Here is a 16375-nt window from a genome sequence, read left to right on the forward strand (position 1 = left end):
GCTTCCTGCCAGTGCTGGTCAGTCCAGGAGCCCTGACCACTCTCCCTTCTCCAGACCCCTCCCCCGCAGCCCTCCCTCAGCCCTCTGTTTTTTGTTTTTCCAAAGTCTGCATCAGAATCACCTGGAGGGCCCCTTAAAGCAGATCATTTGGTCCCACCCTCCCAGAGTTTGTGATTCAGAAGGTCTGGGGTGGGGCCTGAGAACCTGCGTTTTTAACAGGAACCCCCTCCCCGCACCAGGATGCTGAAGCTACAGATCAGGGACCACACTTAGAGAAGATCTGATGTAAATCACAGCTTTGAGAAAGTCTCACAAAACCTCTGGACCTCCCCCCATCGCTCACTGAATAAAGGTCCAGGTCTGGGTTCAAGGCCTCTATGCCCCAGTCTCCATGGCCTACACAGCTCCCCTCCACACCAGGCCCTCACCGTGCCAGGCTCCTCCATGGGCTCAGCAGCTGCTCTGCCCTTGAGGCTCTGTCTTTGCTCCAGCTGTTCCTGGCCTGGCCCCCACAGCCCCTCCACAAACACAAATCTCCTTAAAGAAGCCTGTCTGTGGGGCGCCTGTGTGACTTAGTCTGTTGAGCCTCTGACTCTTGATTTCAGTTCAGGTCATGATCTCTTGGTCAGGAGATGGAGCCCCATGTAGGACTTTGCATTCAATGGGGAGTCGCCTTCCCCTCTCCCTCTGCCCCTCCCCCTGCTGTCTCTCTCTCTCTCAAATAAATAAATAAATAAATCTTAAAAAAAAATGCCTGTCTATACTGCTTCCCCCTCCAGATGCCCCCAGGGCTTCCATCCTTCAGGACAAAAGACTCCCCCCTCTGCGCACAGCTTAGCTCCTATTTCATCCTGCCCTCTGCAACAGCCGTCCTTGTCACTGGTCTGTGGACTTCCTAAGGATGTGGACTTTTGTCTACATATATTTGTTAAATGCATGTGACGTGACCCCAGAAGACAGAACCAGAACGATGAATGGATCTTCAGGAAAACCAGTTTGGTCTCAACCTGAGAAAGGACTTGGAATAAAGTGAACAGTTGGACACCAGCTCTTGAGGGTCCTACCAGGAGAGTGTGAGCCCCCTGTTACCTCTGGGCACCCTCAGTGAGGTTGGGTGAGCACCTACAAAGTTGCCGAAGTCCCCAGTTAGGCAGGTATTGACAACTCCAACCTCCTTCTCAGGCCCTGCTCTCCCCAGGAAAGCTGGCCCTACGTTCTAGAACCTACCCCCGCCCCCCCAAAGGCTCCTAGGCTGGCTGGACCTTATCCGAGGAGAGTGATGGTAGGCAAGCATGAGTTTTTGTCCATGGCCTTACTGGAATATAAGATATGACTGGTGGTGAGGGCTCCCTCCTCTGATTAGGCCTCCTCAGAAGGATTAACCCTTCCTGATGCACCTGTACCCACTTCCCTCACCTCACCCACACCTGTGCCTCCAGCTTCACAGGCTAGGGGAAGCAGCTTATCTCAGAGTAAGCTGAATATCTCTAGGTTTGTCCCCACCTGGGATCCTTGGGAATAGCACCTAGGACCACACCAGGCACATGAGAATGCTCAGTACATGTATGTGTATCTCCCATGCTCTGCTCAAACCCTTTCCCCACCTGTGATGCCCTACCAGGTATATACCAGTGACCACATGTCCTCTTGCCCCTTCCCATCTGCTCTTGGGAAAGATCCTATCAAATCCATTCCAATCAAGGAGCCTGTGACCGAGGCTTCCTACCCCTGCCATCCCTGGTTGGTGGGGGGGGTGAATTTTACTGTTGGAATCAGACAAGCTTGAAAGACTCACTTGATTGCATTTTGGCTAAGTGTACCATTGCAGTGCTTTTTGTTTCTTTGTTTGTCAGTTGGTTTAAAGAAGGAAGAAAAGGATTTTCTGGAGTCTAGACTCATGGCTTGGTGGGGTGTTCCAGGAGCAGCTCTGATTCTAAGAGTTCGGTGAGGTCTGCTGTTTGTAACATTCAAGACGACCTGCCCTGGCTTCCTCCCTCACCAGGAAGTGCCCATCAGTCAGTTTCAAAGCTGGCAGCTTGGTTATTGGAATGGCCTGAGAAATCCATCACCCAGGGGATCCAGGTGGAGAACACCCAGGTCTCAGCTTGCCTTCTGCCAACCTCTAGGTCTCATGAACATTCTCATTTCCGCTCCTTTCTGGAGCTGGTTGAGGTCATGACCTTCTGAAAGAATACGGGGTCAGCCAGCCCATCTGAAATCTCCCCTCCCTGTGTGTGTGAAAGGAGATATGCCCAACTGTGAACACATGCAGCCCACATCCTTATGACTCAGCAGATGTGGCTGTCCTCAACCCTGTCGCCTGGAATGTCAACTAGACCAGCCTCAGAGGTCTGACAGTATTAGAACAGATGCTGTAAAGCCTGGGCTTAGAGGCACTTTCCCCATGAGTCCTTTTGGACAACACCCAGACATCCACATACACCCAGACACACCTAGTCACACAGTCAGATACATACACACAGAAGCAAAGACAGACACACGTAGAAAATTCAGATACATCCAGTGATATATGTACACACACACATCCAAATATACCCACACAGAGACATGCACACATACAGATACCTGGGAACACCCAGAAACACACACACACACACACACACACACACACACACACACACTCTCTTCTAAACAACTCGGTCAGAGTCAGATCTGTCCTCCATGCTTAACCTTGAACACTTCTTCCAACCCTAACAGGTGGCTACCAGCTTTTTGGCAGGGGCCTCTGGGTCTCTGACCTAGAAACAGGGTCATAGTGACTAGAGAGGGGTAATTCATCACACTACTAATTCAGCACCTGGAAAAGAAGTTTTGCTCTTTCATTTATTTGGTAAGTTTCCAAAGTCCAATCATGAAAAAGCATAAGGGCAAGAAATCAGAACACCAACCCATACCTTCTTTTCCTCCTCTCTTACCAGAAGGTTATCCATCCCTTAAGGCCAGATGAAAGTCTGATGCATGGTAGGCCTGCAGGACCAATGTGCACTGAACCTGATGAGTCCATGAGGGATGGCCCTACCGGGAAAGGGTGGCTGCCCATTGCCTGGTGCTGAGGTCTCTGTTTTGGCTTCTTGCCAAGGTCCTGCAGCTACACTTGCCATTTTGGGTCAACCAAGGAAAGATAACTCTTTCATTAATTCCTTCAATAAATACTGAGCCTCCACTATACAGAAAACAGGAAATGGAGAGATTCAGCCCTGCTCCTGTGAAGTGTATGTCCTACCACAGGAGACAGACATCAAAACCTCAAGTAATTCTTGGAGTATTTGTTATATGCTGAATTGTGCCTCCCTCTCTTCCCCCGAAATTCCTATGTTAAAGTCCTAACCTCCAATATTTTTGACTTTGCCTTATTTGGAGGTATAACACCACTTTAAAGAGGTAATTAAGGTAAAATGAGGTCATATGGGGGTTCCTAATCCAATATGACTGGTGTTAGGAGGTTAGGACACAGAGCTGCAGGGAGAAGGCCAATGAGAGAGGTCTCAGAGGAAACCAACCCCGCTGACACCTTGACCTTAGACTTCTAGCCTCTAGAATTGTGAGAAAATAAAGACAGTTGTTTAAAGCCCACCAGTCTGTGGTACTTTATTATGGCAACTGTAATAAATGCATACAATATTTAATTAAAATTAATCAGTATCATGAAGGTGGAATGAGAAGTTACAGAAGGGGGACCTAAACTCCTCTGGAAGTAGGGGAGGGTCACAGGAAGTGTCATTTAAGCTGAGGTCTCAATCAGGCACACATGACAAGTAACAATGAAATTATTATCACCATTTCACAGATAAAAAAAATTGAGGTTTTGGGACACCTGGCTGGCTCAGTCAGTAGAGCATGTGACTCTTGATCCTGGGGTCATGAGTTCGAGCCCCACATTGGGTGATGAGATTACTTAAATAAAAAAAAAAAAAAAAATCAAGGTCCACAAAAGCTGAATGGCAAGATTAAGATGCAACAGCTGAAAAATGGCAGGACTTTGCCCAGGCTTTCTGGCTCTGAGTGTGGTAAGATATAATTAGGACTGATAAGAACCAGAAAAGGGGGGATCCCTGGGTGGCTCAGCGGTTTAGTGCCTGCCTTCGGCCCAGGTGTGATACTGGAGTACCGGGATCGAGTCCCACATCGGGCTCCCTGCATGGATCCTGCTTCTCCCTCTGCCTGTGTCTCTGCCTCTCTCTCTCTCTCTCTCTCTCTCTCTCTCTCTGTGTCTCTCATGAATAAATAAATAAAATCTTAAAAAAAAAAAAAAAGAACCAGAAAAGGGAATTGATGAAAGGCATAGGATCACCTTCTCTCAATTCAAAATGAGATGAAGAAACCCAAGTGCAGCCCTGCCCAAGAACAGGGGAATGGCCCAGATGGCTTTTCAAATCCCGTCTGGCTTCTGCATTTAAACTCAAAGGGATATGAAGACACCCAGAGCAAGAGCTGGCAAGCTCAATCTACTTGGGCTCAGAAGACGTCCTCAGACGAGAGTCCTTAGGTAAACTTCAAGGGGGAGGTGATGACTGGGGAGGTGGTGCTGGGAGGGGCAGGAGGTATTTTCTGCCCCTTTTCTTTAAAATGGAAGTATTAATGGGGCACCTGAGTGGCTCAGTTGGTTATGCATCTGACTTTTAATTTTGGCTCAAGTCATGGTCTCAGGGTCGTGAGATCAAGCCCCACGTCAGGCTCTGTGCTGGGAGTGAAGCCTGCTTAGAAGTCTCTCTCCTTCTCCCTCGGTCCCTCCCTGCCTCACTTGTGTTCTCCTGCTCTCTCTAAAAACTAAAATAGGAATATTAATCCAGCCCAGGTACTCTCACAGGGTAGCAGGACGAGCTCTGATCAAGGTGCCAGTAAAAGAACAGAGAAAAGCCTGTCAGTGAGTTTCAACGGGCAAGGCACATTCAGGGATAGTCACCATGCGGCCGCATGTCCTGTCCACTCTGGCATCTGATGACCTGATGACCATTAGGATCTACTTTTTTCACCCCATTTCCTCTTTCTTTATTATTGTAATGTAATATCTGATAGATGCAAAAGAGTCGATAACTAATATATTATAAGTAAGAAAGCACAATGATGAACTCCCGTGAGCCCACCATGAACTCAGTGTTGGCTAGAAGGCTCCAACAGCCTAGCGCTCAGCTTTGTGTGCCTCCTCACCTCAGCCATCCAGAGGTAAGCTTGGCCTTGAATTTTGAGCGAGGTCATTGCCTTGCTTTTAACATGTAGTTTTATCATATTTGCCTGTATTCCTAAACGATGCACGGTATAGTTTTTGAGCTTTATAAACATAGTATACTGATACGTGCTTCTCTGGGATACTTTTTTTTTCACTCCACACTGTTGTCTCCAGGAATGGTAGAGAAGAATGTGGATTGGCCGGTAGGCAAAACCGGGCAGAATCTAAATCTCAAGTGCTCAAGCTGTGTGATTGCATGCAAATTTCTTAACTCTTGTCAAGTCTCAGCTTCCTCATCTGTATCAATGAGGCTCTTATTCCCCTTATAAGGTTATGAAGAGGGTATAAAGCCTATCTATGAAGTGTTCCTCTTGCAGAACAGGTTTTTAAAAATTACTGTGACCTTCTGTTGTTTTCTTTTCCCCTTGGCTTTCTTCTAGCTCACGGGTGGAGATCACTGATCCACCGTGGGGGGAAAATCCTTACAAAATTATTTCCCCCCTAGATAATACAATCAACTGTTTCCTAGATTAAGAACTGAGAACATGAATTTTATTCAGTAAGTGAAGACACTACTAAAACAGGTACTTCAGCTATATATTATGACTTGTGAATGGATGGAGTGGTAGAGAAAAAGAGAACTAGTGGGAGAAATGGAAAAACAGGAAGAGAGAAACTATGAGTGTAAGGTCACTGACTGTGTTTCTGCTTTTTGAAATGTCAATGTTCACTACCCTGCAATTGCTCCCATCCTTAAGCCCATCAACGTTTGCTTAGAGTGGGATCCTCTTAGCAGACTACCCAAGAAGGCATTATTCTTTGGGGTCCAGCTACAGCGAACAGAACAATGTTGGGATGACATGTTGCTGGGAACCAGGTGGAAAGAAAGTTCTACAAGCCGGCGCCAGATAAAATTCCTTGCTATACCTCAGTCCTCAGTTTAGTTTTCACATTTACCTACTTTGGTGTCTGTAGAGCATAGGGCTTGACTTTTCTTTCACAGAGATTTTGTGGCTCACCTCCAAAATAAGGTTTTCACCAAATAAATATGTGAGTGGAAAAGGCAAATGCAATCTAAGATCTGGAGTCAGGAAGGCTGGTGAGATTGACATTAAAACACAGTATTCTAAAATATTTATGTGTGCATTTGTGAAATATTAATGCGGCATCCTGCAAACACACAGGCAGACACTCCGGGGCAGGGCTCCCTTAGATCTCTTTGAAGAGTTGCCTTTTAACTGAGCACAGCTTTTATCACTGGAATATTCCATTCACCTCAGAGTACACTGTGGTGTCTTTCAGTCTTGAAGTGTCAGCTGGCCAGCACATCCTTTTTCAGAGCCAAGCCTAAATACTTGGTTCCCATTGCCAGCTGCTCCCTTCATCTTCACACCTGGAGGGCACCAGCCATCTGCCGGGACAGAGGCCGCAGGCACTGAGCCTCTGTATGGGAGTGGCATGGGCACCTGGCTTCTTCTGGCTGCTGGCCCTCAAAGGCCCCCCTCTGTTCTCTGCCTGGCCCTGTGTTCCCAAGGGATCTGGGAAACCAAATGGGTGCCATTAGAACCCCAGAGAGCTGGGCTGAGGGGACTCAGTCAGCAGGGCTTGATTGATAGGAGCCTGGATGAGAAGAGCAGTCTGGAGGAGGAGCAGTCTGGGCAGGTGGGAGTCCTGGATTCCCAGGACTTACAGAAGAATGTGGACCCTTTCAGGGCAGGTACCATGTCTGTCCTGTTCACTCTCCAAACCCCAGAATCTAGAACACTGCCAGGTACATACTAGTTCATTGACTGACTCACAGCCCATGGAGATTGACTGATGTCCCCGCTGGGCAGCAGTATCCTTTACTGTGAAAAGATGGACAGGAACAAGTGTCATGACGTCATCCATTTCCAGGAGTGAAGTACAAGGCAGGGCACAGGAAAGGCCTGATGAGAACTTGTTTAAAATGAGGCAAAGTAAAATGTCCATCCATACGTTTCACTAAAGGTTGACACAGTTCACCAAACTGAAGGAACAAGCACGGTGCCAGGAGTCAGGAAGTCTGGGCTTTCATCAGACATTTTCACAAATCTGTTGTGTGATATAGGACTGGTCACGTCCTGTCCAGGCTTCAGTTTCCTCTTCAATGAAGGGCAGTGGCTGGGCTGCACAGATTCCGAAGGGCTAACTCTATGGTCATGATTGGAAACTCACGGCTGGGCTTGTCAACACCAGTCACTGCTCTGCTTCCCAGCAGGAAGGCAGACCCCCCACGCTCTACCATACTGTACTTCCAAGGAGCTCCCGCTTAGCCCGTTCCAGAACATTCTCTGCTGACTGATGTGCCCAGCCACCACTGAGAGCCCCTCACAGGCCCTGGACCTGGTTCCCAGCCTCAGTTGTCCTCCAGAGGCTGCAGTGAGGCATGGAGCTGGTTCTGCCTAAGAGCTGGGGTCACGCAGGACCTACAGGTCAGCTACAGAGCATCCCCAACACCCTGACAGGCCCACTCCCATTCTTCCTGGGAGCTTCTCTGGAACTGGGTTGCCTTTTTGTTCCTGTGGGGCCGTTTTGCTCTGGAGCCACGCACTGGCTGAGGGCAGTGTGGCCCACTCCTTTGCACCATGTGCTTCAAACCTGCTGCTGACAAAAGTACCTCCCTTCCTCCCCAGGCCCTTTCTTTTCTGCCCATTCTCCTTGCTCTCTCTTCTTTCTGGCTCACGTTTCCCTCACTCACCTTCCAAAGTTTTCCCTTTCTTCCCACCTCTTCCCACGTACTTTCTCAGTCTCAATGACTCACCCTGATCTCTGGCTTCTAAAGATCTGCTCTTGGGTTTCTGGTCAGTGTCATCATTCTTTTGGCCTGGAAAGCAGGGCCCAGATTTCTACATCATTAAGGTTTCCTTACCATATTCCTTCCAGGGTCCATGAAACCCATCTCTTTTTCCTCTCTTTTCTCCTTGTGGGTCTCTCTTTCTTTAAATATTTTATTTATTCATGAGAGACACACACAGAGAGGCAGAGACACAGGCAGAGGGAGAAGCAAGCTCCCTGTGGGGAGCCTGATGTAGGACTTGATCCCAGAACCTTGGGATCACAACCTAAGCCAAAGGCAGACACTCAGCCACCCAGATGCCCCTCCCTGTGGGTCCTTCTTTGCCCTTCTCCATCCACATCTTTCAAAAGTCCCCTGCCCTGGGCACCTGGGTGATTTAGTCAGTTAAGCATCTGCCTTTGGCCCAGGTCATGATCCCAGGGTCCTGGGATTGAGCCTCATGTCAGGCTCCCTGCTCAGCTGGGAGTCTGCTTCTCCTCCCTCCCTCAGCCCGGTCACAAGAACCCCTTGTGCTCTCTCTTCTCTCAAATAAATAAATAAAATCTTAAAAAAAAAAAAGAAGTCCTCTGCCCCTATCTTGGTCACGGTTGGCAGGTGTATTCATTTTCTAGGGCCACTCTAACAAAGCTGCACAGATGAGTGGCTTAAACAACAAGAATTTAATTTTCTCACAGCTCTAGAAGCCATCAGTCTAGATATTGTCAGGGTTTATTTCTCTGAGGCCTCTCTCTTTACTCTGTAGATGGCTTCCTACTCCCTGTGTCTTCACACGGTCTTTCTTCAGTGTCCTATCTCCCCTTCTTGAAAGGACACCAGCACATTGGGTTGGGGCCCACCCCCAATGACCTCATTTTAATTTAATTACCTCTTTAAAGACCCTATCTCCAAATATAGTCATATTCTGTGGTACTGGGGGTTGAGAGACACAACTGAGCCCCTGCTACCAATGGTGAGGGTAGTAGTAGTGGAGGGGGCACAGGCATTTAATACCACATCTGTGCTGATGTGAAGGGGCTGAAAACCCTTAGGGAAGGACCTAGAATGCAGGTACCCTAAAGTCCAGAGGGGATGGTTCACTGTGACCTTCTGAGGCCCTGTCCACTCAGCACCCCAACCCTGGGTGCTCCTCCTGAGTCAAAGGCACCCAAGCTAAAGAAAACCAGATGGGGATAACCCTAAAAGAAGCCACACATCAGGTAAATCAGAAGTTTAATAAAAAATGAAAAAAAATTACAATACAGTGAGCTGCTTTTAGAAGGTCTACTGTGTTGGTCAGCCCAACATGCAGACTGCATGTGAGTTCTGGGAGGTCACAGAATTGATCCCTCACATTCTAAGATTCACTTCATTCATTCTTCTTGTTCCCACATGGGAGGCTTCTGTCTTTGACCACGCTAGGTCCGAACTCCCTCATCCTGTGAGGTAACCTGCCCAGTCTGGCCTTCCCCCATGATGATAATGTTCATTTACATTGTTTTCTCCAGTCCGCACCTCCACTGCAGGTTTTGAGGTTGGCAGACAGGTGAAAGTCCGTTTTATGGAGAATAAGAGCTTTGGGAAGGTAGAGGCCTCCTCCATAGGAGATGACCAGAGCTCCCGGGGGCTCTTTGCTCCTCTGTAAATTCTTCTGAATCCTACAGGCCCATCTGTCTTGCAAAGTGTTCAGGGATGCAGAAATGCCTGGGTGCTGGTGATGAGTGGGGACCTGGAGTCTTCACAGAGAGATCCAGGCCCACTAGGAGGTACTGCTCCTCCTCCGGGAGTGGAGAGCTTTCCTCTTGGCAATGTCCTCCTCTGTGTCACTCTCACAATTCCTCTGGAAAAAAAAAAAAAGGAAAAAGAGGCCCAGGGCAAGTGGGTCATGAGTAGCCAGGGATGGGGTTGTGCTGGGCAGCCTGGCTGATACGCCTGGGTCAGGGGCCTGCAAGCCAGGGGGGTGGAGAGATGCCTGGGTGGCTCAGTGGTTGAGAGTCTGCCTTCAGCTCAGGGCATGATCCTGGAGTCCTGGGATGGAGTCCTGCATCAGGCTCCCCTCAGGGAGCCTGCTTCTCCTTCTGCCTGTGTCTCTGCCTCTCTCTCTGTGTCACTCATGAATAAATAAATAAAATCTTTAAAACAACAGAAAAAAAGCCAGGGAGGTGGATGTTGAGGCAAAGCGTGTTGTTCTGTCCAGAATCTGGGAGTGGATTGGGTGGGGGTGGGAAGGGACCCAAAATGGGGCCAGACCAACTGCCTTGAGGCCTCTTTCCCAGGAGGAAGGAAAGTAGGCAGTGCATCTAGGAGAAACCAGACCCCGGGAGAAACCAAATTGTAATAATAGTGAAGATGACAGGTGGTGTTCTTTGTAGCTGTCACATAACCAAGACCACTTAGATAAGTGCTCTCTGGGTTGACAGGTCTCCTGAACTAAGCCTAGAGAGAGAATGGGAGACAGGGGTGAGCCACAGGGTCCTCCCCAGGCTCTGACGGCCACTGTGCCACACCCCCTCTGCTCTGACTGGCTTAGGCTGTATCTCTGGCAAGCCTTGTCAGTTTTCCAGGGACATGGCTCGTGTGCTCCATCTTTATGAAAAAGGAAGAGTAAAGTGCATTCCATGGCTAAACCAGGGTCAAGGCAGCTGTCAGGGAGGTCATAGGCCCTTTTTTTTTTTTTTTAATTATTTTTTTTTCATAGGCCCTTTTTTATTCAAACCACATCAGTCTAATCACACTATTAAAATTTATTTAAAAAGGTACTAATTCAGAAAGACTCCTGTGTGTCATAAAAAATCTGTTTTTGGATGTTCAGTTTTAAGGCTGCCTGAACAAAAGGACCTATTATTACTATTAACAACAATAACAATATCATCATTATTATTATTGAAAGGAAATATTCTTTCTAATTATTCTCTGGTCCTGTCTCCCCACGGCCTCCATTCAATCAGAGCAACTTATGTGCCATGTACCCTCCCAGAGCCTTCTCTCTCTCTCTCTCCTTCCCCTGTTCTGAGCCTGTTGGAAATCCAAGGTCAAGATTAACTTTAGCCAAATACATCCTGGACCAAGCCCGGCTATCACAATAAAAATAACTCAGGCTCTGCTGAATAGCAACTTTTTAGCATGAGTCAGAGCCAAACAATGAAAAAGTAAGCTGGGGGAAAGTCTGCCTGTCATTAACAGGGATTTTCAGAGGGAAAGTCCAGTCCCCTTGAATAGCAGATGAGAGCAGTCAGAGAAGGGACATGGCTTTGCCAAAGCCACACAGTTGGTTTGGGCCTCTGGAGCCATAAATCCTCAAAACAAGAGCAAGAATCAACAAGAACTTCTGCTGAAGAAAGAGGATCCCAGGATGTGGGGGCGAGAGAGGAGCTGTGCCAGGTCCTGGAATGCAGCCCGAGCGCTGGGTGTCCTGAGATTGTTCTGGGTTGACTATCCCATCCGTCTCAGGTAGCTGCCCTTCTTGAACAGGAGCCACTTCTGTCCCTACCTCTGCCATCCCATACACTTCTGGGGCCTCACCACATTTGATGAGTGGCGGGGAGCATCTATCCGGGGCACCTCTATGAGCCGAAATACTAACGCTGCATTCTGAAGCACTGGCACTGCATTTTAAAGTCTACAAGGAGATTTTACACAATAATAACTGATATTACACAGTGAGCACTTAAAATGTCAGGCTCTAAGAATATGTCATTTAATCCTCATATCTACCCTATGAGATAGGACCTGTTGTTAACCCCATTTTATACATGACAGCATTTTGGCACAGAGAAGTTAAGTAATTTCCTCAAGGTCACATAACTAGCAAGTGGCTGATATGAATTCTGAAAATCTGGTTCCAGAGTCCACTCTCTTGACCAGTGTGAGTTCCTCATTTTAAATGTATATATGGGGCACCTGGGTGGCTCAGTGGTTGAGTGTCTGCCTTTGGCTCAGGGGGTGATCCTGTGGTCCTGGGATCAAGTCTTTCACTGGGCTCCTTGCATAGAGCCTGCTTCTTCCTCTATGTCTCTGCCTCTCTCTGGGTCTCTCATGAATAAATAAATAAAATCTTAAAAAAAAAAAACTTTTGGAACACCTGGGTGGCTCAGTTGTTGAGCATCTGCCTTTGGCTCAGCTTGTGATCCGAGGGTCCTAGGATTGAGTCCCACATCAGGCTTTCCACAGGGAGCCTGCTTCTCCCTCTGTCCATATCTCTGCCTCTCTCGGTGTTTCTCATGAATAAATAAGTAAAATCTTTAAAAAAATAAATGTACATAAACATTAACAAGCTAGTCAAATATCATCTAAGTATTATTATTGTTGTTGTTATTGATGGCAATCGAAAGCAAAGCAAATGGAAAAACTGAAAAACGAATATTACGCTCTGATTCTACAGTAGATCTTTGGATTGTCAGGAATACATTTTGGATGGATTGTGGTGGTCTCGTTACTCAGAGTCTTCAAGGCAGGCTACAAGTCCTCAGGGACTGGGGCAGTGAAGCGGCAGCAGCGGTCCCTCTGAAGGCCCTCCAGGAATGGATTCAGGATCCTCCAGAAGCCCATGCTGCCCCATTGGACTGCTCCCCTCCTGGCACCACCCCAGGTGTCCCCCTGAACAAGCAGCCTCTGCTGATCGCACGGCACAGAGGAGAACAGGACGAGCAGAACAGCGGGAAATAGTTAGGACCCACCTGCTCCCCTCCATCCCCGGGCTCCAGGCCACCCCAGAATGCTGCCCAAGAAGCGAGCACTGCATGTACCTACCAGGTCCCCATCTGGCCTCAGGTGCACCTTCTTCATCAGGGAGCGGGTGAGGTGGTTACACAGGGAGACGATGCTGAAGGAGAGCTGGGGGAGAGAGCAAACGGGCTGCCAGGTGAGAAGGTGCACAGCAACCCTGGAGGGAACTAGGAACCCGCCAGGGCCCCCTGCTTCCCCGTCCCTCCACCCTGACACACCTTCCATCGCCTGCGGACATACTGCTTCTTGAAATTCTCCAGGTTGACCACAGACTCCCTGCGGACCAGGGCTTGCTGGTTGTCCACCGGCTGGGAGACAAAGCAGAGCGTGGTGGCTGACAGTGGGCTTGGGTCGGCAGCCACCCCCCAAGCCCCCCACCGCATGCCATCCTTAGCCCGAATCTGGCACCTCCTCAGAGGGCAGGGCATACGCAGAGGGACATCGCATTGAGGGCAGTGGTTACCGATGGCTCAGCTGTTGAGAAGATGCCCCTGGTTCCCCTGAGCTCCTGTGCCTACAGCCAGACACACTCTGGCTGGGCTGGAGAATCGTGGGAAGAATGGAGGTGGGGCCTTCAGTCCTGGCTCACTTTGGGGAAGGGTCAGGGACAGCAGTCTAGGACGCCCACTGTGTGCTGGGCTGGTTCTGGGGCTTAGCAAAACAGATGGCAAATAGAACATTAGGACTCTGTTCAAGAGGAAATTGAAGGAAATCGGGGATTCAGATGAAGTGAAGAGGAATTTAGATGTAAAGTTGCTTTTCACAGCCTGGCAGCCAAAGCTCAGCATAAAGCCTGACTTCTCCACCAAGCCTGGCCTGGCTTCTCTAAGCCTCAGTTTTCTCATCTGTATTATGGGGATAATAGCTTTATTAAGGTATAGTTGATGTATAAAAAACTGGACATATTTAATGTAAATAATTTGATGGGTTCATTGCTTCTTGAATTCCTCCCTTTCTGTAAAACAAGGTTTTACTAGATCAAGAGATGGGTTTCAGAGGTTCAATGAACCTCCGGAAATGGTTGGCAAATTTTGGTGTATGAACTTGTCTATGAATGCTCGAGCAGCATTATTCTCATAGCCAAGAAATAGAAACAGCTGAAAAGTATATTGCCTGATAAGTGAATAAATAGAATTCCATACAATGGAATATAATTCAGAAATATTATTCATAATACAATTGACCCTTGAACGATGCAGGGGTTAGGGCACTGAACCCCTACACAGCCAAAACTTTTGACTTCCCAAAAACTTAACTACTAATAGCCTATTGTCGATCAGAAGACTTACTGATAATATTCACAGTTGATTGACACATATTTTGTATGTTAACTGTTTTACATACTGTATTCTTACAATAAAGTAAGCTAGAGAAAAGGAAGTGTTACAAAAATTGTAAGGATGAGAAAATACATTTACAGTGCTGTTCTGTATTTGTAAAAAAATATTCTACATATAAAAAAAATCCACATACATCCACATATGCAGTTCAAACCTAGGTTGTTCACGGGTCCACTGTACCAACGTGTGCTACGATGTGGATGAACCTTGAAAATATTATATTGAGTCAAGGAAGCCAGACACAAAAGGCCACATGTTGTATGATTCTATTTACATAAAATGCCCAGAACAGGCAAATTGATAGGGACAGAAATTAGACTGGTACTTGCCAGGGCTGGAGAGACGGGAGGGTGGAAGATGACTTTGAGAGGGTAGGAGGTTTCTTTTTAGAGTGACAAAAGTGTCCTGGAGTTAGAGGGTGGTGATTGTTGTACAACCTTGGGAGGATACTAAAGACTACTGAATTATATTCTTTTAAATGGTCACTTTTATGGCATGTGAATAACATCTCAATAAAAAAATTTAATTCAATGGGTGTGTATAGATACACATTTCTTCCAAGGAGAGTTGATAGATTTCATCCATTCTCAGAGACCTCTGTGATCTCAAGGAAATGAACCGCCCAGGAGAATCCATATGGTCTTATCCAGCTCGATTTTTCTCTCTGCTCTGACAGCCTCCTCACAGCAATGCCTCACGTGGCTCCTCAGTGAATGCTGAGTGACAGAGCTCGTGGATTCCTGAGTGCTTGTCTTGTCTCCCATCCACGCTTGGTGCACACTCCTCCTGTCTTGTCTATTTTTCATCATGGCACTGGGCACCAGGGAAACCAGTGCATGGGGCTGGCCCACACTGCTCAAGACTTAAAATCTTCTGGCGGGAGGCACACTTTCCATGTCCACCCAACGCCCCGTGCTCTGGGAAGGCCTCTGCGTGTTTCAAAGCCCGGTTCAAGCGTGACCTCCAAGGCAGCTTCTGAAAAGCAATGTCTCCCTCCCTGCCATGACTGAAACACAGGTGAGCTCTCTCAGTTTTTCTCACCAACCTTAGCACTAGTGAAAAACTACTTGAGGGAACAGAAGGAATTTTCTTCATGGTTTTGTCAATGTTCTCTGCCCTACCTCCTCCCTACCCAGAGCATACACCAGTGGGTGCGTAATAGTTGCATAGTTAGTTTCCTTGAGTTGCTGAAGAGACACCCTGGCATGAATTCCTAGGACCCAGGACCTGCTCACTCTTGCCAGTGAGAGGCCCAGGCACCCGGATCAGCAGCCATGACACTGTGACTCCCTGCAGCTCTGCCTGGGAGTCAACAGAGCTCTGGGGGGGGGGGGGGGGGGCAGGGAGCAGGTTGGAAAGTACGCACACCCCTGACATGGAGGGGGGATGAGAGAGCCAGGGGCTGTTCACCCTCTCAAACTAAAACACTCTTTGGGCCAAAGAATGAGGGGGCGTGAGGGGAGAAGTAAGACAGAAAGGGAAGAGAAGAGGGTGAGGTTGCTGAGGGGACCATCAGGCTAAGCTCCCCCAGCTCTTTCCTTAACTGCCTCTTACCTTCTCTGCTGCACCTGCAAGCTCAGCCCCAGGTCTAGGTCTCACTCGAGGGGAGACACAAAGAGCACATAGCTTGACTTTTCTTGGTATCAGCCTTCCAACAGCTTCCTGGCACTATTGATGGAACCCAACAAGCTCACCAAGACCCCCAAGGCCTGTACTATCTGGATCCTTCTCTAACCCAATTTCCTCCGTCTCTCCTGTCACTGTGGTTCCCATCACATAGTCTGCTTTCTGGCCCAGGAACCCAAAATCTCAGGGTCTTTGTCCTTGCTCCTTCATATATTCACTTCGTCACTTTGTTCAGTCTTTGCTCAAATGTAACCTCCTCAGGGAGGCCTTCCCTGATGACTCTATATAAAATAGCACCCCAATTGCCCCATACAATTCACTGGGCCTGCACCCTACTTCCTCCTAGCATGTGTTACTACTTGACATTTTATTCTGTATTTATTTGTTTTTTTGGTACTCTGCACCCTCCCCTGCACCTCCCAGGGTGATTTCCTCCCTCCCCAGCCCACAGAATATTTCTACCTCTAACTTCACTAATGTCTGCATTCACTTTTGAGCCTAACCCTTGTAGGGGATGTTTGCACTGTACTTGGAAAAGTCTGATGAAGTGGGATCAGTAGACTTGGGAGGGAAGGGGCCTCTTTTTATTCACTTACTGATTGGCGCTCTTGCCAGAAAAGAGATGTTGAACCCCATGGCTGGAAGGTCAACATGAAATTAGGGGCATCCCATTAGTAAGAATCCTACCTTCCAACTGGTCCA

General features: G+C 48.0%; 1 protein-coding gene across 7 annotated transcripts in view; it reads right to left on the bottom strand.

Annotated features, from left to right (window-relative positions):
• Positions 1-9198: 9198 nt before the first annotated feature.
• DAPK2 (death associated protein kinase 2) overlaps positions 9199-16375 on the bottom strand; it is a 124867-nt gene continuing 117690 nt past the window's right edge. For 5 of the 7 annotated variants that reach the window (XM_072809045.1, XM_072809043.1, XM_072809044.1 and 2 more), the window contains one exon: positions 12926-13015. Coding sequence is in view for 2 of the 7 variants with exons in the window: in XM_072809048.1 (XP_072665149.1) it covers positions 9742-9822; positions 12732-12815; positions 12926-13015 (255 nt within the window). In the remaining 5 variants the exon portion in view is untranslated. Of the gene's footprint in view, positions 9823-12731; positions 12816-12925; positions 13016-16375 lie in introns of those variants that run through there. The other 2 variants (XM_072809048.1, XM_072809047.1) reach the window with 1 other exon arrangement.

The sequence above is a fragment of the Canis lupus genome, chromosome 32, assembly GCF_048164855.1.
Source record: "Canis lupus baileyi chromosome 32, mCanLup2.hap1, whole genome shotgun sequence".
Taxonomy (NCBI): Eukaryota; Metazoa; Chordata; class Mammalia; order Carnivora; family Canidae; genus Canis; species Canis lupus.